Raw genomic sequence first — 27,496 nt, 5'->3', positions numbered from 1 at the left:
ATGTATATACCTTAATTAAAAAAATACTTTATTGCTAAAAACTGCTGTCATCTTAGCAATTAGTAGTAGCATCAAAGATTACTGATCACAGATTACCTTAAAAATACAATAGTAATGAAAAAGTTTGAAATATTTGTAAGAATTACCAAAATGTGACACAGGGACGTGAAGTGAGCAAATGCTTTTGGAAAAATGGTGCCAATAGACTTGCTCGATGCAGCGTTGCCACAAACCTTCAATTTGTTAAAAAAAAAAAAAGAGTAATATCTGTGAAGTGCAATAAAATGAGGTATGCCTGTATCAGAATCTTCAGCCAATACTCTTTGGCATGTTTTCCCACCAGCATTTGGAGAGGAATGAGGGTCCACTATCCCAGGATGGTTGGATGCCCTGGGAACTTTCCAGGCCCATCCCCTGGCTGCGTGATTGAGGACACATCCTTTCACTTCAGTCTGGGCTTATGCTAGGCCCACCCAGTCTGTGGGTGTGAGCTTACAATTCAAAGCAAATATTCTTTTCTTTTACTTGAAAAAGAGTACTTGATTAGTATCTCAGATTGCATTATTATTATTATTTTTGACTAAGAGCACCTATATAGTCTCTATATTGATGAAAAGTACTGTTTCCTCATTACTTGGGTATTCCAAAGTTACCAGTCTATTGGTAGCATTAAAAAAAAAAAAAAAAAAAAGGAAACCCAGTAGCCGAGTTAGAAGGTTGCTTGTCTTGCCTGGGGTCCTACATAAAGTTCACATTCGAGTTGAGATTTGAATTGTAGTTTATTAAGGCTCCATCCTAGTGTTTAGGAATAGGCTAGTTGGAGTGGTTTACCCATAATGAATTGTTTTGCAATTTCTCAGTATAAAAAAAAAGCTGGCATTTTACTTTGGCTAGCCAGGTCCCAGAATATTTAGCATTAACCATTTAAAATATTAAAAAAATAGCCACATTGTTGGAAGACTTGGTAAGTGTAAATCCAGGAAATAGGAGCCTTTATTAATGAATGAAAATTGAATCTGTTCACGAAGAGATCAAAATTGGGGAGTATGAATGTTATTTCATGTGATCAGTGTCTTTCGTTTCCCCAAGGAAAATATTATTGGAGTAACTGGAAGTGTTTCAGGCTTGTTTTAGTAATTTAGGTAACTGAGCTCCGGCGAGACTGTTCTCTGGGAGACTTCTGAATCCTCAGACACTGCTTTTTAACCAAGCTGCGTTTCTGAGAAAATATTCTCCTCCATTTATTAAAGCAGCCTGCTTACTGGCAGTAGAGTTGCGTTATACTTCATAACTGCAGCTCAGAGCGCCGGGCTCCTTGAGTGATCGTCTCTGAACTCTGCTCTGGTTCTTTGAAGCAGGAAACGCAGTCTCCCACGATGTCACCCCTCGCCTCCCCTCCTTCTTCCCCGCCTCATTACCAGAGGGTGCCCTTGAGCCATGGCTACAGCAAACTGCGGAAAAGCACGGAGCAGATGCATCCAGGTAAGAGGCCAGCTGTCCCAGGCAGTGTCTTAGAGGCTCCTTCATCTATCGGGCAGCAACGCCACCAGCTGCTCAGTCTCCTGACTTAATTACCTCTGGCTTTGGAGACAGGGCTCAATTTAATTTTATACTCTCAAGCAAGGTTGAAAAAAATATAAAATGAAATCTGTGTTAGTAATGCCTTGTTTTCTGTCCTACAAACTAGTTCATCTTTAGACTTGTAGATAATGATTTAGATGATTTAATCCTTCATATACAAGTTTCGTTACACAGGAACATAGCACATGAAGGATTTGTATTGTTTTGGAATAGTTATTCCTTTCTGCAAAGCCACCAAACATATTTATATAACTGCTCTTATGAAACTACTTAAAAAATAGAACTCTGCAGAAGAGTTGATTCAACCTTTAAAGACTGAGCACATAAATGAAAATATTTAGCTCTTGTGTTTGGGACTAAGAATAAGGGAAATGCCAGGGGAGGCATCGTGCTCAGGTGTGTGAAGTGCCCAGTTGTGGGGTTGCCTGCTTGCTCACATTTGCACTGTGCTGGCCATGTTAGTGGTAGAATACGTTACTTGCTTCTGAGAATGACTTGCAGAGTTGACTCCCTGGCTGCAATGCTTAAAGCTCCATAAATTCACGGCAGCATCTTGTCCTTGTGGGGCTCAGGTTCCTAGCTTAAGATATGACCAATTAAAGGTATTCTAGAATTGGATATCCATAACTCCCCCCCTCCCCGCCTTTTTTTAAAATTCTGTGAGCTGTAACTGAAAGTGACCCAGTTTCTGCAGGTTTTTGCTGCATTGAAAATAGTGGTGACTTCTAGAGGGAAACAGATTTAAAAAAAAAATGTGTGCTAGGCTGGACTGAAGAGAGACTATAATCTTGCCGAGAGAAGCAGGTGTAGCATGATGGAAAAATCTTTTGATTGGAATCAGAAGGTGAGGGTTTATGTGACTAGCTATGTGACCTTGGGCAAGCCACTTACTGCTCTGAACCATGATTTTCCTCTCCTCTTTTTAAATGGAGTAATAGTATCCTATAGGGGTGTTGTGAGGATAAGCGAGAACATGAGTATAAAATCTGATTGGAAATTGAATCCTATGCAAATGCAAGATAACGTTGTTGGGGGATAGGAACGAAAAATCACTCCCCTGGAACCTGAGTGTCCCATTGGTGTCTGAAACAAAACGGGGTTGAGAATTCTTCATTTTCCTTATAGTCTCTCCTGCCGAATTTCCTTATTTTTAGAAGTGGGTTTTTTTTCCTTAATTTCATCTGGGTTTGGAAATTGGAGTACTATGCCTAGCATGGTGTCTAGTTTTTGGATTTTAATTCACAGGTGAGTCGTTTTTTGTTCTACCGAGTCACCAGGTTCTACTCTTTTTTTCTGATATTCCTTAAAAAACTTGTCTGTACCAGCTCTCTCTGCTTCATGCTCCATTTTCTCCTCATTCCATTCAAATTGGGCTTTCATTCCCCCAGTGGCAAGGAAATGACCTGCTTCTCTCCTTCGCTCTTTTAGCGCGTGTGTCAGGGTTTTCCATGCTTTCATTCTTTCTTAGCCCTTTTTAAAAAAAAAAGTGAGGTAAAATTTACATGTGATAAAATGCACACATTTAAAATCTTCAACTTGAGGGACTTCCCTGGCGGTCCAGTGGTTAAGACGTCGCCCTCCAGTGCAGGGGTGCGGGTTTGATCTCTGGTCAGGGAGCTAAGATCCCATATGCCTTGGGGCCAAAACAAAACAAAACAAAACAAAAAACCAAAAAAAACCACCCCAAAACATAAAACAGAAGCAATATTGTAACAAATTCAATAAAGACTTTAAAAATGGTCCACATCAGGACTTCCCTGGTTGCGCAGTGCTTAAGTATCTGCCTGCCAATCCAGGGGACACGGGTTCGAGCCCTGGTCCGGGAAGATCCCACATGCTGCAGAGCAACTAAGCCCATGCGCCACAACTACTGAGCCTGCGCTCTAGAGCCCGCGAGCCACAACTACTGAGCCTGCGGGCCACAGCTACTGAAACCCATGTGCCTAGAGCCTGTGCTCTGCAACAAGAGAAGCCACCGCAATGAGAAGCCTGCGCACTGCAACGAAGAGTAGCCCCCGCTCGCCGCAACTAGAGAAAGCCTGCACACAGCAAGAGAAACCCAACACAGCCAAAAATTAAAACAAAAAAAAGGTCCACATCAAAAAAGAACTCTTTAAAATAAAATAAAATCTTCAATTTGAGTTTTAACAAATGGATATACTCATGTATCCACCATTTTGATCATGAATAAAATATTTCCCTACTATATGATCCAGCAATTCCACCCCTGAGTATATATCTGAAGAAAATGAAAGCACAAATTTGAAAAAATACATGGACCCCAGTGTTCATAGCAGCATTATTTACTATAGCCAAGGTATGGAAGCAACCTAAGTGTCCATCAACAGATGAATGAAGAAAGAAGATACACGTACATACACACACACAATAGAATATTACTCAGCCATAGAAAAGAATGAAATTCTGCCATTTGTAGCAATGTGGATGGACCTAAAAAGGGAATTACGCTTAGTGAAATAAGTCAGACAGAGAAAGACAAGTACTGTATGTTATCACTTATATGTGGTATCTAAAAAATAAAATAGATGAATAAATGTAACAAAACAGAAACCTACTCACAGATATAGAGAACAAACTAGTGGTTGCAGGGTGGGGGAGTAGGGGACTAAGAGGTACAAACTACTATGTAGGAAATACATAAGCTACAAGGATATATTGTGCAGCACAGGGAAATACAGCTATTATTTTATAATAACTTTAAATGGAATATAATCTATAAAAATATTGAATCACTATGCTGAAATTAATATTGTAAATCAGCTATACTTCAGTAAAAAAGTAGTCTGCTTGACATTAAAACCAACATTTCCATCACCTCAGAGATGCCCCTTTCCAGTCACTCCCTCCCCGCCCGTGCCCCCCCAGTGCAAGCATAGTTCTGATTTTTATCATCGTAGGCTAGTTTTGCTTTTTCTAGAACCTCATATAAATGGAATCATATTGAATGACTGTACTCTCGGGTGTCTTTCCCTCAGCATAGTGGTTAAGATTCTCCATGGTGTTGTATCTCAATAGTTTGTTCCTTTTTATTACCCAGTATTGTTCCATTGTATGAATGTATCATGGTGTGACGATCCATTCTTCTGTTGATGGACATTTAGGTTATTTCCAGGGTTTGGCTGTTATGAATAAGGATGCTATGAACATTTGTGTGTGTCTTTTTGTGACATTGTTGTCATTTTCCTGACACCTAGGAGTGGAATTACTGCACCTTAGGGTAGGTGTATAAGAAACTGCCCGAGTTTCACCAAGTGGCTGCATACTCCCACTGGCAATATATGAGAGTTCAGTGCTCCTTGCCAGCAGCTGGTACTCTAGTTTCTTTCTTCAGTGTTTTTAATCTTAGCTATTCTATTACATGTGAAGTGACATCTCCTTGTGGGCACTCTTTTGTTCTTGAAACATTGTTTTCTAAGTTTCTGTTGCCCCTTCCTACATCATGATCCTTAAACTTGGATTTATGCATTTTCAGAAAGCAGCTTAGCTGCTAGGACAATTTTCTAGGAATACATTTTTCTGGGGTTGTTCTCTGTCCAAGACCCTGCCATGATTCCTGGCTAATGGGGTGTATGTGTATGTTTTAAATCAGACTGAGCATCTTTGGACCAGTCTGTGATTCAGAGCCTCTCTTCTGCCTCTCTTCTGGGCTCCTGCTAGCTTCCTTTGCTGGATGTATCTATAGCTTATGCTCATTGGGTAAGACTTACGTGTCAGGCATTGTTCAGAGTTCTTTATGTGCACTATTTTCTACTTACCACAACCCTCAGAGGCAGATACTGCCATCTGTATTTTATCTATATTTTAAAAGATGATGTTTAAACCGCAGTAATACTTCTTCCCACTCAACCTGTTTCTGGTCTCCAGAGGCAACTACTTTCTATCCTTTTTTAAAAATTGTTTATTTTTTTAACTGAAGTACAGTTGATTCACAATGTTTCAGTGTACAGCAAAGTGAATCAGTTATACATATATGTATATGTATTCTTTTTCAGATTCTTTTCCATTATAGGTTATCACAAGATATTGAATATAGTTCCCTGTGCTATGCAGTAGGTCCTTGTTGTTTATCTATCTTATATACAGTAGTATCTGTTAATCCCAAATTCCAAATTTATTCCTCCCCTCCTTTGCCCTTTGGTAACCATAAGTTTGCTTTCTATGTCTGTGAGTCTATTTCTGTTTTGTAAACACTTATTTATTTATTTATTATTTATTTATTTTTTGGCCTCTCCACACAGCATGTGGCATCTTAATTCCTCAACCAGGGATTGAACTCGCGTCCCCTTCAGTGGAAGTGCGGAGTGTTAACCACTGTACCCCCAGGGAAGTCCTGTATCACTTTTTTAGATTCCACATATAAGTAATATATTTTTCTTTCTCTGACTTACTTTGCTTAATGTGATAATCTCTGGGTCCATCCATGTTGCTGAAAATGGCATTATTTCATTCTTTTTTATGGGTAAATATTCCATTGTATGTATATGTGTGTATATATATATAAATATACACACCACATCTTTTTTTATCCAGTCATCTGTTGATGGACATTTAGGTTGCTTCCATGTCTTGGCTGTTGTGAATAGTGCAGCTTTGAACATTGGGGTGCATGTATCTTTTCAAATTAGACTTTTGTCCAAATATATGCCCAGGAGTGGGATTGCAGGAGCATATGGCAACTCTATTTTTAATTTTTTAAGGAACTTCCATACTGTTCTCCATAGTAGCTGTACCAATTTACATTCCCACCAACAGTGTAGGAGGGTTCCCTTTTCTCTACACCCTCTTCAGCATTTATTATTTGTAGACTTCCTTTTTTTTTTTTTTTTTTTTTTTGCGGTACGCAGGCCTCTCACTGTTGTGGCCTCTCCCGTTGCGGAGCACAGGCTCCGGACGCGCAGGCTCAGCGGCCATGGCTCACGGGCCCAGCCGCTCTGCGGCATGTGGGATCTTCCCGGACCGGGGCACAAACCCACGTCCCCTGCATCGGCAGGTGGACTCTCAACCACTGCACCACCAGGGAAGCCCCATTTGTAGCCTTTCTGATGATGGCCATACTGACCAGTGTGTGGTGATACCTCATTGTAGTTTTGACTTGAATTTCTCTAATAATTAGCGATATTGAGTATCTTTTCATGTGCCTGTTGGCCATCTGTTTGTCTTCTTTGGAAAAAATGTCTATTTAGGTCTTCTGCCCATTTTTTTATTGAGTTGTTTGTTTTTTTGATATTGAGCTGTATGAGCTATTTGTGTATTTTGGAAATTAAGCCCTTGTCAGTCACATTGTTTGCAGATATTTTCTCCCATTCCACAGGTTGTCTTTTCATTTTGTTTATGGTTTCGTTTGCCGTGCAAAAGCTTTTGAGTTTAATTAGGTCCCATTTTAAAATTTTTGTTTTCATTACTCTAGGAGACAGATCCAAAAATATATTGCTCTGATTTATGTCAGAGTGTCCTGCCTATGTTTTCCTCTAGGAGTTTTATAGTGTCTGGTCTTATATTTAGGTCTTTAATCCATTTTGAGTTTATTTTTGTGTATGGTGTTAGAGAATGTTCTAATTTCATTCTTTTACAGGTAGCTGTCTACTTTCCCCAGCGCCACTTATTGAAGAGACTGTCTTTTCTCCACTGTATATTATTGCCTCCTTTGTCGTAGATTAATTGACCATGTGTGCATGGGTTTATTTCTGGGCTCTCTATCCTGTTCCATTGATCTATGTGTCTGTTTTTGTGCCAGTACCATACTGTTTTGATGAGTGTAGCTTTGTGGTATAGTCTAAAGTGAGGACGTGTGATTCCTCCAGCTCCATTCTTTTTTTAAAAATACATTTATTTATTTATTTTTGGTTGCAATGGGTCTTTGTTGCTGCACGCGGGCTTTCTCTAGCTGCGGCGAGTGGGGACCGCTCTTTGTTGCGGTGCATGGGCTTCTCATTGCGGTGGCTTCTCTTGTTGCAGAGCACAGGCTCTAGGTGCGAGGGCTCAGTAGCTGTGGCTCGCGGGCTCTAGAGCGCAAGCTCAGTAGTCGTGGCGCACAGGCATAGTTGCTCCACGGCATACGGGATCTTCCCAGACCAGGGCTCGAATCCATGTCCCCTTCATTGGCAGGCAGATTCTTAACCACTGCGCCACCAGGAAAGCCCTTCAGCTCCATTCTTTTTTCTCAAGATTGTTTTGGCTGTTCGGGGTCTTTGTTTCCATACAAATTAAAAAAAAAATTTTGTTCTAGTTCTGTGAAAAATCCATTGGTAATTTGATAGGGATTGCATTGAATTTGTAGATTGCCTTGGGTAGTGTAGTCATTTTAACAGTATTGATTCTTCCAGTGCAAGAACATGGTATATATTTCCGTTTGTTTGTGTCGTCTTCCGTTTTCTTTCATCAGTGTCTTATAGTTTTCTGAGTACATGTCTTTTGCCTCCTTAGGTAGGTTTATTCCTGGGTATTTTATTCTTTTTGATGTGATGGTAAATGGGAGTGCTTCCTTAATTTCTCTTTCTGATCCTTCTTTGTTAGTGTATAGATATGCAACAGATTTCTTCATATTAATTTTGTATCCTGCTACTTTACTGAATTCACTAATGTGCTCTAATAGTTTTTTGGTGGCAGCTTTAGGATTTTCTCTGTATAGTATCATGTCATCTGCAAACAGCGGCAGTTTTACTTCTTCCTTTCCAATTTGGATTTCTTTTATTTCTTTTTGTTGTCTGATTGCCGTGGCTAGGACTTCCAAAACTATGTTGAATAAAAGTGGTGAGAGTGGGCATCCTTGTCTTGTTCCTGATCTTAGAGGAAATGCTTTCAGCTTTTCACCATCGAGTATGATGTTAGCTGTGCGTTTGTCTTATATGAGCTTTATTACATTGAGGTATGTTCCTTCTAGGCAGAGGCAACTACTTTTGACTCTTATAACCTGTTTCTTCTGATATCTAATGTCTTATCTTAAAATCAATGTCTGTTCTACTTTTTCTTATACATCTTATTCTGATGTATCAATTCTAGGTATCTTCTCACTTAAGAGCATGGGCTGTGATGTCCGTCTCCTGGGCCTAAAGGTAGACTTAGTGGGCCTACATTTCTAATTTCTGTCCATTTCTAGCCTCTGTGACTATGGGTATTTTGCTTTTCTCAGCCTCAGTTTCCCTTATCTGTGAAATGGAATAATCTCTGCCTCAGAGGTTTGCTCTGTGGATGAAACGAGGAATGTTATATAAACATCTGTTCCTAGCATAACTCGTGGCACATTGTAGGTGCTCAGATATTCCCTCATATTTCCTTTTGTGTCTCTAGAATCTGGCACCCGTTTTATTTATATTTATTTATTTATTTATTTATTTTGCAGTACGCAGGCCTCTCACTGTTGTGGCCTCTCCCGCTGCGGAGCACAGGCTCTGGACGCGCAGGCTCAGCGGCCATGGCTCACGGGCCCAGCCGCTCCACGGCATGTGGGATCTTCCCGGACCAGGGTACGAACCCGTGTCCCCTGCATTGGCAGGTGGACTCTCAACCACTGCGCCACCAGGGAAGCCTCCGTTTTATTTTTGAAGCTCTTAAGTATTCTTGAAAGTCACCTTCTGGATATCATTCATTGGGTGACTGCAGATGGGGAGTCTTTATGGGGCAGTTAGTTGTGGTCTCTGTTCTAGTTTGACACGAATCTCAGAGTGATGAAATCTTTAGGGTTCATTTTATACTCCTCCCCTTGGAGAAAGGTGGTACTTCTAGTTCCTTATTCAGCCTCTTATAAGGGGATCTAAGAATTGTTTATTTTGCATTGAGTTGCATGTTTCAGGCTTTATTTGGGAGGAAGGAGAGTAGAGGCAACGAGCCTTTTACCCTTTACCTTTTTACCTCCTGAGTTCAGCTTTAGTTGAGGAGCGAGGCAGGAGTCAGACTGATGGTGGCCTGAATATCAGCTGTGGTACCAGTAGAGCTGATTGGAGCACGTGTCTAAGATTTGCGACCAGAGGGCTTTAGACACTCATCTTTCCAGTCACAGGCAGGTGTGGACAACTCAGGCTTCCCACAGGAGTAGGAAGAGAAAATTTGCCATTGAGGCCAGGCTTCTCCAAAAATGACCCACCATGCGGCTGAGTGTTCAGGCTTTATTGATAAGATGTGTTTGTCTCTTCCAAGGGAAGGAAGACCCTTGTTGGTGAGGGACTGGAGCCATGGGCCAGGCGCCCTCCCTCCACACGTGTCCCTCCTGAGCAGTAGAAGCTCCCTCCCTCTGAGGGGAGCCAGAGGCAGAGGCATGTGAGGTCAGCTTCCCAGGAGAAGCTCATGACCACTGGTATCGCAGCCGTGGTACAGTTTGCTGTGGTTCAAGCCTCCTGACAGGAGTTAAATTTGATGTTCCATCTAAATGGAATGATCTTAAAAATCCTTCTTTGAGGGCAGCACCTGCTTACCATGTGAGGCTTATTTAAGATTTGGACTGTGTGTTCTCTGTGTATGTTTCTTTTGCAGGTTTTGTATTTTTAATACATTCTTAGCAGGGTCAGGAAATCCATGTCATGGTTTGCCAGGCAGTGATTTTGATGTTTTAATGTAATTTAATGTGTTATAATACTGTGTTCCAGTTCCTTGGAGGAAATAACAAAGAGCAGTTGTGAGCCAAGAGTGGTTTGTTGTTCTTAACGTGCTGTTATACCTTCTTTATTTTAAAAAGTTCAAAGTACGCTGAAGGTGATGCCATAATAGGCTGCTCTGCTGTCTCTACCTAATTTTATTTATAAGAAGCTACAGAAAAAAGGCATTTTACTTGTTTATATACTTCCAAAAACCTGAACTGTTAACCCACAGAGATCAGAAATGGTTTCATTTTAAGTGGTAATTTCTCCTTTCTGTTGGAGCTGAATACTACCTGGTTACATTTAACTTTTCCTACCATATTGGCAAGGTTGTTATTAAGTGTTCTGGAAATAAAAGGAATGAAAAAAATGCATTCATTTTGGTGGCTTAAAACCTTTTCTTAAAGGTAGCAAAATTATTTTTAGTTTGGTTATTAAGTGATAAGATAATAAATATAAAATGCATTTATTCCTTTTTGTAGTTTTCTCTACTTGGTTTTACATTCTTTCCGTTAAGGAAAGGATAACAGTGGCATTTATTTTCAAAAATAAAATAGGGGCTTCCCTAGTGGCGCAGCGGTTAAGAATCCGCCTGCCAATGCAGGGGACATGGGTTCAAGCCTTGGTCCGGGAAGATCCCACATGCCGCGGAGCAACTAAGCCCATGCGCCACTACTACTGAGCCTGCACTCTAGGGCCCAGGAGCCACAACTACTGAGCCCACGTGCCACAACTACTGAAGCCCACGCGCCTAGAGCCCGTGCTCCTCAACAAGAGAAGCCACCACAATGAGAAGCCCATGCACCGCAACGAAGAGTAGCCCCCGCTCGCCGCGACTAGAGAAAGCCTGCGTGCAGCAAGGAAGACCCAATACAGTCAAATAAATAAATTTTAAAAAAAGTATTAACAAAATAAAACAAAATAAATGACAATGTTGATTCTTAATGTTCAAAATGCATATTCCTTTTCTTCTTTGGGGGTGTGGATGATGAATGGAAGCCTTTTAAATAGCAGGGTATATGTAGAATTTACCTTATATTTAGAATTTGAACACTTAAAACATGGCACTTTTCTTTCTTTCTTTTTTGCGGTACGCGGGCCTCTCGCTGTCGTGGCCTCTCCCGTTGCAGAGCACAGGCTCCGGACGCGCAGGCCCAGCGGCCATGGCTCACGGGCCCAGCCGCTCCGCGGCACGTGGGATCTTCCCGGACAGGGGCACAAACCCGTGTCCCCTGCATTGGCAGGCGGACTCTCAACCACTGCGCCCCCAGGGAAGCCCATGGCACTTTTCTAACTACTCTCATTATTTTTTATCCCAGTTTAGATTCACACCATTCCACCTTTCTAATTTATTCCTAATCTTAACCTGATATAAATATTTTCCTGCCTTATCATGAATTGGGTGACTGTCTTTAGATTGTTCAGTTAAATTGTACCCAGGGGCACCAAGGTTTGTTTGTCTTAGGTTGCCCTATCCCTGTAAACTCTAATTCTTTTGCTAATTCTTCCCTGAAAAGCAGACACTGTAGCAATTTGTGTGTGAAATCATAATTTTTGGGTGGAATCTTTGTCTACCATGCTGACTTTCCCTCCTGCTGTTTCAGCTCCTTATGAAGCTAGACAGCCCCTTGTCCAGCCTGAGGGACCCTCGTTGGGGGGCCCAGGAGCCAAACCCCTTCGGCATCAGGCTTCCCTTATCCGGGTAAGTGACGCTGCTGTGGGGTTATGCCAGTGGGAGACTTCGGGGGTATGGCTTCTTGATGGCCCTGTTTTTGTTTGTTTGTTTGTTTTGTTTTTGTAAGCAGGACATAAAACTGCCCCCTAATGCAAATATTGTACTTCTTGTTCTGTTGCTTATGTATTTTCCTAAATCGTTTCTACTGTGTGTGTTTCTCCCCTTCTCAGTGTCTCTAGACTAATCCGGGCTGGTTCTTAGTCTTTGGTATGTCTAAAATGCCCTTCCACCTTTATCTGCTTAATCAGTAGGCACCTCCTTCAGGAGGCCTCTACTTTTTCCAAAACAGCCTATCTTATCTCTGCCTTATTCTTTAATATTACTTATTCAGTGCATAGTTTGCTATTGCCCATTTTGTTTTGTGCCTCCAGTTATACTGCAAGCTTTGGAAGGCAGAGGTGGTTCTCCTGTATTTTCTCTCAGTGCCTAGTTCAATGCTGTTTGGAGAACAGTTATTTTACAAGTGGCAGCAACTAGTTTCCTGTTTGTAATCGATACCATATGGCAGAAGCACAAGTGATCTCCCAGTTTCTCCTGGCTATACCACAACTTAGCAAATTTCAGCTTCCCTTTCTCCAGTGTTTCCTTTGGATAAAGAGCTCTTATTTTTTCCCGTGTCTGCAACTGTTATCTTGTGTAGTATTTCTGAGTCCTATGCTGGTGAAGTCATAGTCCCAAAAAAGGGTGTATGTGTATGTCAGCATGAGAAAAACCCTGAGAAAACTGGATTGGCTGTTTGATTCTAAAGACAAGAGGAAGTAGGGTGGTTTGTATAACATTTCAATTGTCCAACTTAGGAAGGAGGATCATTTATGCTCAGGGATTTCTCACAGTAGACCGGTGATGTCAGATAGTCCCATAAAGAAGTGGGCTGGTATTCTAGAAGAGAATAAACAAGGCAAAGGGAGATTGAGGTGTTCACTTTATAGCCTCTGGGGATGCGGCTCTGTGTTAGGCGTGGTACAGAACTTAACTTCTGAGGTAGAACTCTGTGTACAAAGAATTTTCTTAAAGGTGGTAGATAATTCAGCCATATGCTGTGTATTTGTGTATAATTCTTCCTCCAACTATCAGATCTAGGTATTGTTGTATCTCTTAGTATAGATGAGGTAACTGGCCGAGAGAGGTCAAGTCATGGGTCTAAGGTTTCATTCATAACTAGTAAGTGGCAGAGCCAGAATTCGAACCAGGCCTGCCCAATGTCAAAACCTGCTCTTTCAAATACTTTCCTATATACATTAGAGTCCCATGTTACAAGGAGGCTAGGTTCTAGAGTTGCTGTATAAATAAACATAGGGTGTAGTAAAAATATTCCTGAAATTCCCTTATTGGTACCTAGGTCCAGTAGAGCTCAGTTTTACCCCCAAGTTGGAACAGACAGTTGTTTCTTCAGCTGAGCCGCAGATGGAGTAGTTGGCTGCATTTAGAGGTCCTGTGGTACAAAAATACGTGTTTTTAAACATGAGAATCACACCCACTGTGGAGTGATGGTTACATTAGGAAAGGTATCGGAGGGACTGGGATTCATGTAAAAAATCTGTGAGGTGTGGCCATGCATGTTTCTACAGAGTCTGTTCTAGTGCTGTGGAGACCACATCCTGAACTGTTAGAATGACGGTCAAACAAGCAGTAAATCCCGAACCTCGCCGTGGTTGGATGGGGCTCACTGGGCCCCTTCTGCGTAGCCACCTGGCTGAGATGGCCATGGGCTCTCACTTGGACTGGTGTCCTGGGACTTCTCTTCTAATCTCTAGGTCCGTTTTTCTGCTGGTAAACGTGCTTCTTGAGCGCTTCAAGCAACTAATGTTTAATAAATACCTATTAAGTGCCAGGTATTGTGTTGAGAATACAAAAATGAGGTATAACACATCCAGTCCCTGCCCTCATGGAGCTTATAGACTCTTGGAGGAGATGGCCATTGATCAGACCATCACAAAGTAAATATATAATTATGATATGTGGTGAGTGGAAATTACAGTGTGGTTTGAGGATGAAAAATGGCGGCGGGAAGTTAGGTCCTGGCCTTGGCAGGCAGGGGCTGATCAAGGAAGGCTTGCAGAGGGGAGTCACACTCCAGCTGAAAGGGAAAGCGTTGAACCATGTTAACCAGGTGGGGGGTGGGGCGGGGGAGAGCAGGCAAGAGGATAGAGGGAGCTGTGCGTACAAAGATGTTTTCTATGAGCTTAGCACTTTATACACACCTCTCTTGCAGTGCTCAGAGCTATCTTATGAGGTAATTCCTGTCATTATCCCATTTTTCAGATGACAAAACCTGAAGTATAAAGACCTTACTTAGTTTGCCTTCGATCACAGCTAGGAACTGGTAGGGCTAGAGTTCAAACACTGGACACGATTTCCTGGCCTTTGTCTCAGGAACCGCATGGATGGTGATGTCATCTGTTAAGCCTAGAAGCCCTGAATGAAAAGCTAGTGTTGGGAGTATTGAGGCAAGATCATGAGATCGGTGTTGCATATTGGAATTTGAGCTTTAGAGACAGCCAAGAGGACGTGTCAAGGAGTTGGTAGGATATATGGGGCTGGAACTCTGGGGAGAGCTGGGGCTGGATAGAAGTATTTGGCAGCCAATGGCCATTAGAAGGACTCATGGGATTGTGCAGAAAAGCCAGACACGTTCTCACCCAGGTCCAGGCAGACTCTGCATGCCCTTGGGCAAGTTCCTTCTCTTTTCTGTAACACGAATGAGCTGGAATGGATTTAACAGACCATTGTAATACTCTGCAGCAGTCTGATTCCCTTAATGTTTGTTTGGTGTCAGTGTAGGTCCCCCCTCCTGTTTGGAGCGTTGCCTTCTGTTTAAGATGAGAGCAAGGGGCCTTTTTCGGGACAGCAGTCTGTGGTTTTCATGGCTGATGTGTTTTTCTTTCTTCAGTTCTTAGGTTTCCTTCTTACTCCTTTCAGCTTGGTTTGGTTGAACTCCATGTCCCAGACAGCAAAATGCCAACCTGAGTTAGCCATGTAGATGAGAGGATGTAAAGTGGAAGATTTTGGTGGTAGGGGATTAATAGGGATTGGGTGTGATGCCAGGCTGGGCTGGGGTCACTCATTCCCCACGTTGCCATGCGCTTGGGCTGATGGCAGCCTCGCTCTGTCCTAGCTTCCTCTGTGGCCTTGTATTCAAGTCCTTCCTGCCTGATTGGAAGAGGGGTGGCCTCTGGGAACGGGGGAAGGCTTTTAGGGACTCTGAGTCAGCAGTGTTGCAGCTCATGGGCTTGGCATTTCAGAGGTGCTTATGTGGAATTCAGTCCCAGCCATTGGAATGAACAGTCTTAGTATTTTCGCACTTTTGATTTTTTCGTTCAGGTGTTGGATGTTTTTCCCCTTGAAATTTCAGATACTGAGCACATCCTATGTTGGTGGGTGGTTGACAGTGGTGTGTAAAGAAATGGTAAATAATCTTCCCTGCTTCTCTGTCGTGGTGTGTTGATAGGTCATTTTGTGGTTTACTGCTCACAAGTGATCCTAACCACGTAGGTCACGTAGTCGTTTGTGATTTTGCTGGCGTGGGTTTAGAATTGACCCTCCTGCTCCCATTGTCCTCTCCTGGTTTGCCTCCTGCTTCTGTGACTGCCTCTTCGTAAGCTTTTTATTTCAATTTCCCTCCTTCACCTGCCCCTTGCGTGTTGGGGATCCCTGGGTCTAGTTCTCACTCTGTTACTATTTAGCTACATGGAGCCTGATGGCCACATCTCATCACCTGCCAGATGTCTTCACTTGAATGTCCCACTGTCACTTTTTTTTGTTTTTAAATATTTATTTATTTATTTATTTGGCTGCCCCAGGTCTTAGTTGCAGCACGTGGGATCTTTGTTGCCACGTGCGGAATCTTCGTTGTGGCATGTGGGATCCTTTTTTTTTTTTTTTTTAAATGATAGTTGCGGCATGCAAACTCTTCGTTGCGGCATGCATGTGGGATCTAGTTCTCCGACCAGGGATTGAAATGGGCCCCCTGAATTGGGAGCATGGAGTCTCAGCCACTGGACCACCAGGGAAGTCCCCCCACTGTCACTTTAAACATGTCTTTTCCCACAAAAGCAGTTCTCACCCTCCCGCCCCTGGCTCCACGCCCCTGGCACGTGGGCCAGTACACGGCTGGCTGTTTCTGATGCCCCTCTCATCCCGTCTGCCCATCGGCTACTGAGTACTAGCCATATCACTTTCTAAATACCTCTCTCCATTGTCTGTTTCTCTGCACTTCCTCAGTTCATGCTGCCCTCTGTCACCTAATCTAATCTGTCAGCCTCTGACTCTTTCTTCCTGCTTCCACCACTGGCCTCTTCAAATCCGTTATCCTCGTCTTGGACAAAAATCATCCTAAAAAACACGAATGTGATCCTCCTGCCCCCTTGATTGAAGCCTGTCCCTCTCTGCCCACTGCTCCCAGCAGATCACCCGCAGCTCTTGGGGCGCTGGTGTCGGGCCCCTGCGCACCCCCGTAGCCACAGCAGGCCCCGCACAGCTGCCCAGTGTTTCCCACACAGTCAGTGTTCTCTGCATGGGAACCTTACTCTTCAGCCTCGGTCTTATCTTCTGGGTTTTCTCCTTTGTCTCAATTCATCTATGCTTTTTCTCCATTGATAACACGAAGTGTGAGAACTTTCTAATATTTCTTGTACGTGTGAGGTTAACGTATTTTCATTCTTAAAAAGCAGTTCATTGCTCGTCTGCTCATTTATCCGTGAGGATCAGCTGGAGGGATGGGCGTCTGATCTTTCTTGGTTTTCCTTCCCAAAGGCAGCCAGTGTGGTCTGTTTGTTTTGTATTATCCTGGGAATGTTTTATGCGTATATGAGCAAATACAGGTATTCTTATATATCTAATATATGCAGTATACCTTTACCTGGTTTTAGGGAGACTGGTTTGGGAAATGCAATTTCCTTCCAGCCAGATCCCACTAAAAAATATCTTTTATTTTAAACCAAACACACTTACTTTTTTTTTTTCCACACTTACTTTTTAAACCCAAAACATACATGCTGTGATTTTTTTTTTCTCTTTATGGAAGGATGAACTTAACAGTCTTTTGGGGGCAAATTCTCAATACTTGGTGCTCTTCTTATTTCAAAGACAAAATAATGACAAACAGAATTTAGAGAACTTTATCATCGTGCCATTCTAATTGGGGGTTTGGCTATGTTTTCAGTGAAAGTTTTCTGATGAACAGGTATAGGAGGAGATGTTAGACATTGGTAGCCAGCCACCATATAAATCTAAAAGTCTGCAACTTGAAAAACATGTATTTAACTTAGTCGTCTCCTTTTTCCCCTCATTCTCAGTCAATCTCAATTTCTTGCCGTGCCCCCCTACCCTACCCCATAGGTACTTATGGCCAGAGATGGGTACTGTCTGCTCCTTTGGTCCTTTTGGTGTGGATCTAAATAGCAAAGACCGTGTCATGGGTGGTGAAAGAAATGAATACCCCCACGCTCTGTTGGAGTGGTGTTGGCATAAATCCGGAGAGAATTGATAGTCACCACAAGTGAATTGTTCATTCTAAGAGTTTTGATGGGAACAGGGAGAAACAGTCTTTCTGGGAGGCTGACACTGCACTGAGAGAACTTTCTGTGGTGGGAAAGCTATTTTATAGGTAGACTGGACCAGCATGCCAGGAGGACAAGGAGACTAGAAACTAGAGATTACTGTGGCGAAGGATTGGGGTGGGATGAAGTGAGGTGGCTGAGAGTTGAGTCATAAGGGAGCTGGTGCTCCGAGTTTGGAGCAGAAAGAAGCAGGAAGCAAGTAGGGCACACCAGGTCCTGCCCCAGCCTCTGTGGTTCCCTTCCCTGATGCTCAGCCCAGGGGGATGATCCAGGAGGTAGCCAGCCCGTGGCGGCTCTTTCAGGGTCTGGGATGTCCCTAGCAAGGCATCATTTGGCCTGTGTGTGGGTTGGGTTTTTTTTTTCAGTAGGGCCTCAGGCCTTTCCCCCTTACTTAGGAATCTTTCCCATCGCCCCTTTTCTGCGAGCTCTGACTTTGCCCCCTGTGAAGCTCCCCGCGTCTCCTCCAGCACCGGGCCACTTCCACTAGTCCTCAGGTTGCAGGCCGACCACGTGCCGTTCTCCCGAGTGGCTGGAGCCCAAACACCACCTAGCGATGATCTCCCTCCTCACTAGGCGGCAGCCAAAGCGCCCGAAGATTTTGGTTGCTTGTTTCAGATTCTGCAGTAAACACCATGCTGTTATCTTATTGGATCATGGGCTGTGAGCTTTCAAATACTCTTGTTCTTCAGAGCAATTAAAAATTTTTTAAAAATGTAAAAAATTCAAAAGATACAAAAGGGTACAGAGAGAAAAGTATCCTTCCCACTCTTTCTCCCAGCCATCCAGTTCCCCATCCCAAGGCACTTGACGTGACCCATTTCTTTTGTATCATTAGAGGATTATTTTATGCATATGCAAGTGAATATAGGTATTCTTATATGTAATTATATATAATATATGCAAAATATATAGTTCCACTTTTTTACATGTGTGGTAGCGTACTACACATCTGTTGTGCACTTTGCATTTTTTTACTTATCAATAAGCTTTAATAACAGTCTGTAAGAGTACATAGAGTATGTCCTCATCTTTTTGGTTTTATCGAATGCATAGTAGTTCCTTGTGTACATCTGCCAGAAATCATGTAACCAGTCCCCTCTGATCAATAGCTAGAACTTGCAATCACAGTGTTTGTATATGTGTAGGAATACTTCCTAGAAATGGAATAATTGGGTGAAATGGCTACACATTTTAAATTTTTGGTAGAGATTTTCAAATTGGAGAAGGTGGCCATTTACACACTTACTAACAAATGTGTGAAAGTGTATTTTCTCATACCCATGCAAACGCAGTGTGCTAAGCAACTTAGGGATCTTGGCCAATCTGATAGGTGAAAAATGAAATCTTGGTGTAGTTTTAATTAGCACTTCTTTTGTGTGGTCGAGAGGAGGTCCTGGGCCCCTGATGCCCTTAGAGGAGGTTAGGGACCCCACTTCTTTTTGGTTCTGGAGTGCCCCAGGCCCACTGGCACTGATTTCTTGTTTCTACCTTTATGGCAATAAAGTTGAATTAGCTTATGGCTAGAGATTAGGGCTGGAAAAATTTTCTGTTTTAGGGATGGTAAAAGTCACCACAGTGTGTGTGTGTGTGTGTGTGTGTGTGTACCTGTCAGCATTGCTCAGACAACTAAATTCTCTTCCTCTGACTGAAATGGAAGGGTGAGGGGAAAGGGGGGAGGAGGAGGAGGGAGGGAGGGACAGCAGGGAGGGAGGGAGAGGGTATATGTGTGTTTGCCTTTGTGTGTAACAGGAAGAACTGGTTTGATAAAATTTATCGGAATGCACGTGACTTGCTCTCGGTTTGACATCTTGTTTTACCAGATTTACTCCCTATTTGATTTGAAACCCTAGATGGAGTTTGGTCATCTCCTAAGGGGTGAAAGGTTGATGTGTTCTACTTCCCCAAATCTACCTAGAACACACAGATATCCCAGTGGTCACTGTTATTACCACAAAGAGGTCCTATTTTTCATAGCATCCAGCCTCTTTTTCCTACTTATTTCCTTCATCGACTTATTATTCTTTTTCAGATTTTCTATCCCTTATTTTTGAAACGTTTTATTGAATGATACTGAAATTTGCTTTTCTCAGCCTAAATCTTTTGTAGCTGTCGCTTATGGTATTCCCCAGGTGCTCCCCATGTACCCACACTTCTTAATGATTAAAGTGATGGCAGTCACCTGGTTTCTTCACTGGGCGACACTTCTACATGAAAGGCAAAAATGTTCTGTGTTATGAGATGAGAATAGTGAAGAGATACTGGATCGTTGAAAGAAATGTGACTCTAGGATATAAGAGGAGGGTGCCTGTGATAGAGATTGAAGGATGTTTATGGGACAAAGATATTGATTCAGTAAATATCATGACTGATTGGGGTGCCGCCTTAAGGCCTTTCAGAATCCATGCTTAGAGGCGGTGGGGAACGTAAGAATGGTAGGTTGGTACACATTAGGATTCTAGCATCCATGGGGTTAGACAGGTTGGTTAGATGAAAGCAAATAAGCACATTTTATTTGTGGGATCAGTGTTGCTTTTCCACCCCAGCTGTGAGCATTTCATTAAAGGCTTATGGTGTCCAGAACTTTCCTGCTAGTAGCTAGGGCCCGCACTGATTTGGTAGACAAGGTGCCTCTGAATTAGCCTCTTGGATATAACTGAAAACACCCAGTTGAACTCCTGGTGTCAGAGAGTACTTTGTAAAGCTGGAAGGGAGTGTGGTGTTTGTTTCCTAGGACCCTTTGGTCTCAGTAGATAGTGTGGTGTGAACAGGAAAGGCTCCCTTACAGGGGCACCATTTTACCCCTAAGCGCATCAGTGTCCCCCGATCTCAGGGCAGCAGGCGATGTCATGCTCCCCATCATCTGTCCCAGCAAGAGGCACTGCCGACAGAGTGCTTCTCCGGGCCCCGTGCTGTGCCGGCCTCTTCACTAGTCTGTGCCCTTTCGTCCTCCCAGCAGTCTTGATTGCAGGGTGGACTGCCTGCCAGATTGTGTCCTCGACTCATCCACTGGGAAGTACTTACTAAGCGGTCTCTGTGGGTCAGCAGCCATGCCAGCATGCCCTGAGGATGACAAACATGGTCCCTGCTGTCGAGGAGCAGTTGCGCGGGGGAGATGGATGGGAATCGCCTGATCCTGCCTCTGCATGTATAATGGAAAACTGACAATTGCCCTGAAGGCAAGAGAGCAGTTGGATAGCATATAACAGAGAAATCGGCCCTGGGGCTGGAAAGTGAAGGGAGGCTTCCCTGAAGAAGTGATGCTGGGCTAAGCTGTGAAGGAGGACTTGGAGGGATGGTGCTGGGAGGTGAGGAGAGGGGTGTCTCACACCCCAGGAAAAGTCTGGACAAAGGGCATGCTTCACTGTTGACACCAGAATCTACTCTGACTAGCTGAAGCAAATAGGGATTTATAATAAGGGGTGTGGAGAGCCTGCCGACTCTTTGGAAGGACTGAAAATTCAGACTGTGTTCTGAGATTGCAGGAACAATTCCTAAACCCCACAGCAGAACTGGTAGCTAAGGAAGCCTCGCCTCTGCTGCGAGCAGAGCTGTGGAATGGGGCAACTGCTGCCCTAGCTTTCACCCCGGTGCCCCACCTGCATGACCAAGGCTGGCAGAGTGAACGCTGTGTTCCCTGCCTCTTTCACCGTGCGACTCGGTTCTTCATCTGTCTTCCGTGGGCGTGTTTAGTGGAACCTGACTCCAATGTGGCATTCTAACAGCAGAGGTGTTCAGAAGGTGTAGTTTTTATGTAGCCGTTGTCTGCAGTGCAGGGCGTTATGCTAAGAGGGGGTGGAGCCCGTGTCTAGTGAGCCCTTGTGCCCCGTGTAGCATGGAGTACTGGAAGAGGGCTGGCGTGGCTGGAGCCTGGAGTCGTGGGGAGGTGAGGCTGGAGAGGTAGGTGGGGAACTGTTGGCTCAGAAGTGAAGTAAGTGACCCAGGTCTCATGGTGAGTAAGTGACCATCCCAGATTTGAACCCAAACCTGTCTGCCTCCAGAACCTGCACTTTTTTTTTTTTTGCGGTACATGGACCTCTCACTGTTGTGGCCTCTCCCGTCGCGGAGCACAGGCTCTGGACGCACAGGCTCAGCGGTCACGGCTCACGGGCCCAGCCGCTCTGCGGCATGTGGGATCCTCCCGGACTGGGGCACGAACCCGTGTCCCCTGCGTCGGCAGGCGGACTCTCAACCACTGCGCCACCAGGGAAGCCCCAGAACCTGCACTCTTGTTGCACCTCCAGTCTGTAGCCTCACTCTCTAAAGCATTCCGTGGATTCAGCCTGAGTTCTTGGTGCATCTGTTTCCCATCTGACCTCAGGCTGTCTTGAGTGTTAAGGGGACGACAGTGGGGAAGAGACAGGCAGCCTTGACCTCATCAGCAAGGATGGGGCTGGCACGTTAGTGTAATAGCACCGGAAGCCCTCAGCCTCATCCAAGGCTCTTCTTACTGCTGATTTCTTGCTTTCTCCTGCTCTTCCCCTCTAAGCGGAGAGCAAAATCCTGACAATCGTAAAGGAAAAATGCCCTTCTGAGCAGGAGATCTTGGCTCCCGGTGGAAGAATTGGAGACAGTGATTACTCATAAGCATTTCTTTTGTTAATCAAAATAGTGTTAGTGCCACATACTAAAATAACAGCGCAGTGATTTAATATCTGTATTGTATGGCTCTCTACAGGGTTCTTTCCTGATGCGAAAACACGCCAGATGCTTATAAGCAAAAGTTATGTGAGAAATAAGATGGTGCTCTGTCTGTATGATTTAATAGTTCTCTGGCCCAAATCTACAACTAAACTAGGTAATGGAGGGGGAAGTGGAAGTATAGGATATTTGTATCCTCAACTCAGATCCTCAATCTGCAGAATTGCGGCAGTATTTTAGGCATTACAGTGAGGTTAGTTCTTAAAAGGAAATGGTGCATGGCTAAAGGATGGATGGATGGTTAAGAGCGGGGAACCACAGAGCTCGCTGAGTGAGTATACACTCTGGACTCCGTTCATGTTCTGACTCTACCATTTACTAGGTGTGTGGTCTTGGTAAGTCACTTCCCTTTCCTAATCCTCAGTTTCCTGTTCTGCAAAATGGGACTAATGGGACCTACTTTGCAGGGTTGTTGTGAAGATGAAAGTAGATCCTGTGTATTAGGTGCTTACAGTGTCTGGCACGTAATGAATACATGTTATCTGACATTCTCTGATGTCTGTGGTGATCATCTAAAAAATTTAGTTTATCATAATAAGCAGCAACTGTGCGTTGCTCATTAGACTCAGAGATTCCTATAGTCTGGGCTTCAGCCTTCTAAGCTGTTGAGATTAGATCCCTAAGTAAGTTTGGCAGTATGTGATTAAAGGCATCTTTGTGAATTTATTTCCACGAAGAAACTGATAAAGTTTTAGTTGTTAGGATTTAATTGTAACTAACTTTGCTACAGGTAAAAACAGAAGTTATTTATTGCAACTTCCAGCGAACCTATAGTATTTTAAAATAAAAAGAAAAAAAAAGTTTTCTTCCCCCTCTGATTTCATAGGTAAGGGAGAGGGCCCAGCCTTTACACTCTTGGGTGACAGTTGTTTGGTAAGTGCATCTAAACTTCAGCTCCAGTCATTATAGGAGGGCTCAGGTTAACCATTCTGTCTATGAGTCAGAATTGACAGCTTGTCCCATCATTTGTTTATTTTATTTGTTCACTTATTCGCCGAACGTCTTTTGAGTGTTTCCCATGTGATAGGCACTTTTCTAGGCTCTGAGGTGTAGCTGTTGCCAGAATAGACAAAATTTCCTGTCCTCATGGGCCTTAACATTAGAATGAGAGTGAGGTGGGAAACAGTATAAATGAGGCTATAGAGTATGATACGGAACAGTCGAATGTGAAAAACAAAATCGCAGAGCTCCACCTCCTTCTTTAGCTCCTTTCTTCATTCCCCATTTCCCAGTTTTTCCCAGTTTTACCACAACCGTCTTTTCTCTTTACTCTGTACTTCCTCCCTGATAATCTCCTATCAAACTCATATTAACCAAGCATAGAAAGACGGCTGTAAAGATGCATCCACATGCTGTCCCTGAAGACAGTCTTCGTGAACAATCAAATTAGAAAGCTTTTTGGGCTCAGAGCGGTCTCAGGTCATTAGGTGGTCAGATTACAAAAGGAAGATGGCTTCATGCTTCGTCTTCAATGCAGGAGTGGCTGTGCTGTTGGCGCTAGGCAGGTGTGCCTTTCCTTTGGGCCTCGCTTGAAGGGTAGGTTGGTTGGAGTAACAGCCACTCTAACAAATACGCCCCGCATTTTAATGACTTCCCACAGCAGGTCTGCTTCTCACTCATCTCACAGATTGGCAGGCAGCTTTCCCCCACGTGGTGATTCAGCTGACAGGCTGCTTCTGTCCTGTGGCTGTGCCGCCCCTTCTCAGTGGGCTCATGGGGACAAGCGTAGAGGAGGACCACGGCGTGCTAGGCCTGCCTGGCAGTGGTGCAGGTCACTTGCGCTCCCACTGCATTGGCTAAAACTCAGTTGCATGGCTGTGGCTAATTGCAGGAAGGGCTGGAAAATGTCATTACTGGCTGGGCAGCCACTCGGTGACACCCGTACACCAGGCATGTAGGGCGTGAGTGGTCAGAGGACAGCCACCATAACTGCACATAGAAGCACGGCTGTCGTTTGCTTCCCTGACTCTTCTTTTTTCTCTGCCCCATGACGGATCAATCCCCGGATCTTTCTGTAGGCAGCTTAATTGTCACGTGGGCTGTGGTCTAGTCTTACCAGCCTGTGAGCCAGTCTTCCCCTTTAGGGTGGTTGAGTCTTCTCACATCTTTGCTCATGAGATCATGCTCTGATCAGTGGTCGCAGTATGGTGTTCTTATTTCCAAAAGGTCGTTGGCAGGGGAGGTGTCCTCACAGAGTCACTGTGGGCTTGCTAGGAGGTTTTCCTCCCCCAGACAGTTTATTTGCTAAGGCACCAAAAGGATGTTGTTCTAACAAAGATCATCGCACCCTCAGGTGAAGTGGCTGGACTCTAAGGCAGCATTGACAGGAGGCCTCCAGGGTGGGGTTATATTCTAAACAGAAATGTTCTGTGGTTGAAACAATACACACCCCCCTCTTAAGTTCTCCCTGACAGTAGTGCTTCCTTGCAATTCATACTTTTCATCTATGTTTGATTTTAAGATACTTCAGGGGTAAATGTCACCTTTTGGGATTTTATTAATAGTATTACTTTTTTTTTTTTTTTTTTTTGCGGTACGTGGGCCTCTCACTGTTGTGGCCTCTCCCGCTGTGGAGCACAGGCTCCGGACGCGCAGGCCCAGCGGCTGTGGCTCACGGGCCCAGCCGCTCCGCGGCATGTGGGATCTTCCCAGACCGGGGCACGAACCCGTGTCCCATGCATCAGCAGGTGGACTCTCAACCACTGCGCCACCAGGGAAGCCCAATAGTATTACTTTTTAATGAGTCTTTTGAAGTCTCTTTCATTATAAACAGCCTGTATTCCCCAGAGATAACAAGTTGCAGTGCCAGATATTTGCATTTCACTTGAAACAAAACCAAGGGTTTGAATGTTTTAAATATAAGCAAATCTAATTCTCCTGTGTCTAGAGAAACTGTATAATGAACCATATGTATGAGGCTTAAGCACACAGATGCGGAAGATTCTCTGTCTCTCTTGTTCTCTCTCTCTCTCCCTCCTTTTATATTTTCTTAAAAACGTTGGTAGAGCTCAAAATTGGCACCAAGTAGCAAAAATCTCCACCCAGCCAAGCAAATCACTACAGCTGGAGTGGAACTGGGGCTCCTGTTGGGTGCACACGGAGGTGGGTCTCTTCCTGGTTCCAGCTTCTCCTCGGAAGTCCAAGGCTCCATCGTTCCCCCGCCCCCATTGCTCAGCGCCTCCAGTCTTTGCAATTAGACATTCTCTCTTAGGTGACTGATTTCAGGTCTTTGTTACGGTTGCCTTATGGGTTCATTTGGAGGAGATGGCCCCCTAGCTGCTGCCAGAGAGGTCTCAAGCCGCCATCCCGCTGCTGGAATGGGCCTTCATCTGGTGGGGGCCCTATGGCTTTTTTCTCTTACTCCCCTCATAGCCCTCCCTACCTCTGGGCCACCTTGACCTCTGGCCGGGGTTGCCGATATGGCCTTAATTGGTCTTCCGACCTTTAGTCTTCCCTTCCATTCTCCTCACTGAAGTGATCTTTCTGCAGCTCAAATCTGGTTATTTCATTGGCCTGTGTCATACTTATCTGTGGCTCCCGATTGTGTTCTAGATACACTTTAAAGCCCTTAAACTGGTGCACCTGAACCTTCATGGTCTGGACCAGGGGTCCCCAACCCTTGAGCTGTGGACCGGTAGTGGTCCGAGGCCTGTTAGGAACCGGGCCGCACAGCAGGAGGTAAGTGGCGGGCGAGGGAGCAAAGCTTCATCTGCCGCTCCCCACCGCGCCCCATCGCTCGCATTACCGCCTGAACCATCCTCTCCCCGCCCCACGCCCCTGGTCCGTGGAAAAATTGTCTTCCACGAAACTGGTCCCTGTGCCAAAAAGGTTGAGGACCGCTGGTCTGGACCGTCTTGAGGCAACTCCACTCGCATCTCCTCTGCACTGTCAGCCCATTCTATCTGTATGTAGCTCAACCAAGCTACTTTCAGGAGATGGCTATTTTCTGGCATTTTAAGGTGTCTTTGCAAATGCTGTTCCGTTTCCTTGCCTTGCCCTGCATGTTTTGTAGCACTGCTTCTCAGACTTGAGTGTGCTTTGTATCATCTCGAGTGCCTGTTAAATCGCAGATGCCTGAGCCTCACTCCCAGAATTGATGATTCACTAGGTGTGGCGTAGGGCCTGGGCTTCTGTATTTCTGACGAGTCCCCAGGTGATACGGATGCGGGCGGTCGGTGGAACGACTCCCAGCCGCGGAGCTCCAGAGTTCCCTGTCTCACCACAGCTCACACCTCACCGTTTTGCGACTGCCCGTCTTTCTCCCTCACTGGACTCTAGGCTTCCTGGGAAAAAGAATGTGTTTGACCATCAGAGAGTATCCCTAGTGACTAGTGTCTGGGATGTTGGTGATGTTGAATAAGTGTCTGTGAATGAATGAATGAGCAGGTCAGTGTTTCTGCAGCAAAGTTCACATCATTTGGCTTCTTGTAGTATAGATTAGCTTTCTTTTGGAATATTTCGGCTTCAGGGAACGTGGAATGTGATCCGCCCCTTCTACCTGTCTCTGAAATCACTCACTTAATGAATAAGGAACTTGAAACCTCTCCATAGAGATCAGACCATGGGACCGACAGGGACGTCTGTTGATAGATCTCAAACTTTAAAATATGAAATGGGGACTTCCCTGGTGGTGCAGTCGATAAGACTCTGCGCTCCCAGTGCAGGGGGCCTGGGTTCCATCCCACTGGATCCCACATGCATGCCGCAACTAAGGAGCCTGCTGCCGCAACTAAGACCTGGTGCAACCAAATAAATAAATATTTAAAAAAATCAAGTTATTCTTTAAAAAAATAAAATAAAATATGAAATGGACTCATGGGCTTTCTTTCATTACACGCAGCATAGAGTAGTGTTTTTGCATCTCTTTCAACATAAGACATACCCCTGAAGTTGTTAGAGCCCGTCAGTAAGTGGCCCCCACCCGACTTCTGTAGTGTCTGTGCTGAGCCTGCTAGGGGCTATGTGCAGAATGAAGGCTAAGATGATATGGTTCTCGCCCTCCAGATCGAAACCTGAATGAAGATATTTAACAAACAGCACTTTAAATGTTCAAACTGTGTGATACTTAGCATACTTATAATAAGGATTCATATTTTCTAAGATGCTCAAATCACTTGATTTATCAAATCAATTCAAAACATGCAGTGAGAAGCAAGGGGAAAGAGATGGGGGTAGGTTAAGATGTTTCGGGCAGGCTGGTAGAAGGGCCACACCAGGTACGGGTTGCCTGGTGTTCACATGCCCTCTCTCATTGTTGGAAGGCACTTTTTTTTTTTTTTTTTTTTGACTGCGTTGGGTCTTTGTCGTTGCGCGCGGGCTTTCTCTAGTTGCGG

At 44.3% G+C, this 27,496-nt stretch overlaps 1 protein-coding gene across 5 annotated transcripts in view; it reads left to right on the top strand.

Annotated features, from left to right (window-relative positions):
- The window catches only part of REPS2 (RALBP1 associated Eps domain containing 2), a 232,759-nt gene that overhangs the window by 78,372 nt on the left and 126,891 nt on the right, over positions 1-27,496 (top strand). For 3 of the 5 annotated variants that reach the window (XM_067722167.1, XM_067722165.1, XM_067722168.1), the window contains exons 4-5: positions 1,356-1,482; positions 11,777-11,874. In XM_067722167.1, coding sequence (XP_067578268.1) covers positions 1,356-1,482; positions 11,777-11,874 — 225 coding nt within the window. The remainder of the gene's footprint in view (positions 1-1,355; positions 1,483-11,776; positions 11,875-27,496) is intronic. The other 2 variants (XM_067722166.1, XM_067722169.1) reach the window with 2 other exon arrangements.

This window comes from Pseudorca crassidens, chromosome X, assembly GCF_039906515.1.
Source record: "Pseudorca crassidens isolate mPseCra1 chromosome X, mPseCra1.hap1, whole genome shotgun sequence".
NCBI lineage: Eukaryota > Metazoa > Chordata > Mammalia > Artiodactyla > Delphinidae > Pseudorca > Pseudorca crassidens.
Note: the sequence above shows the minus strand (reverse complement) of the source record. Positions and strands in the feature narration are given on the sequence as shown.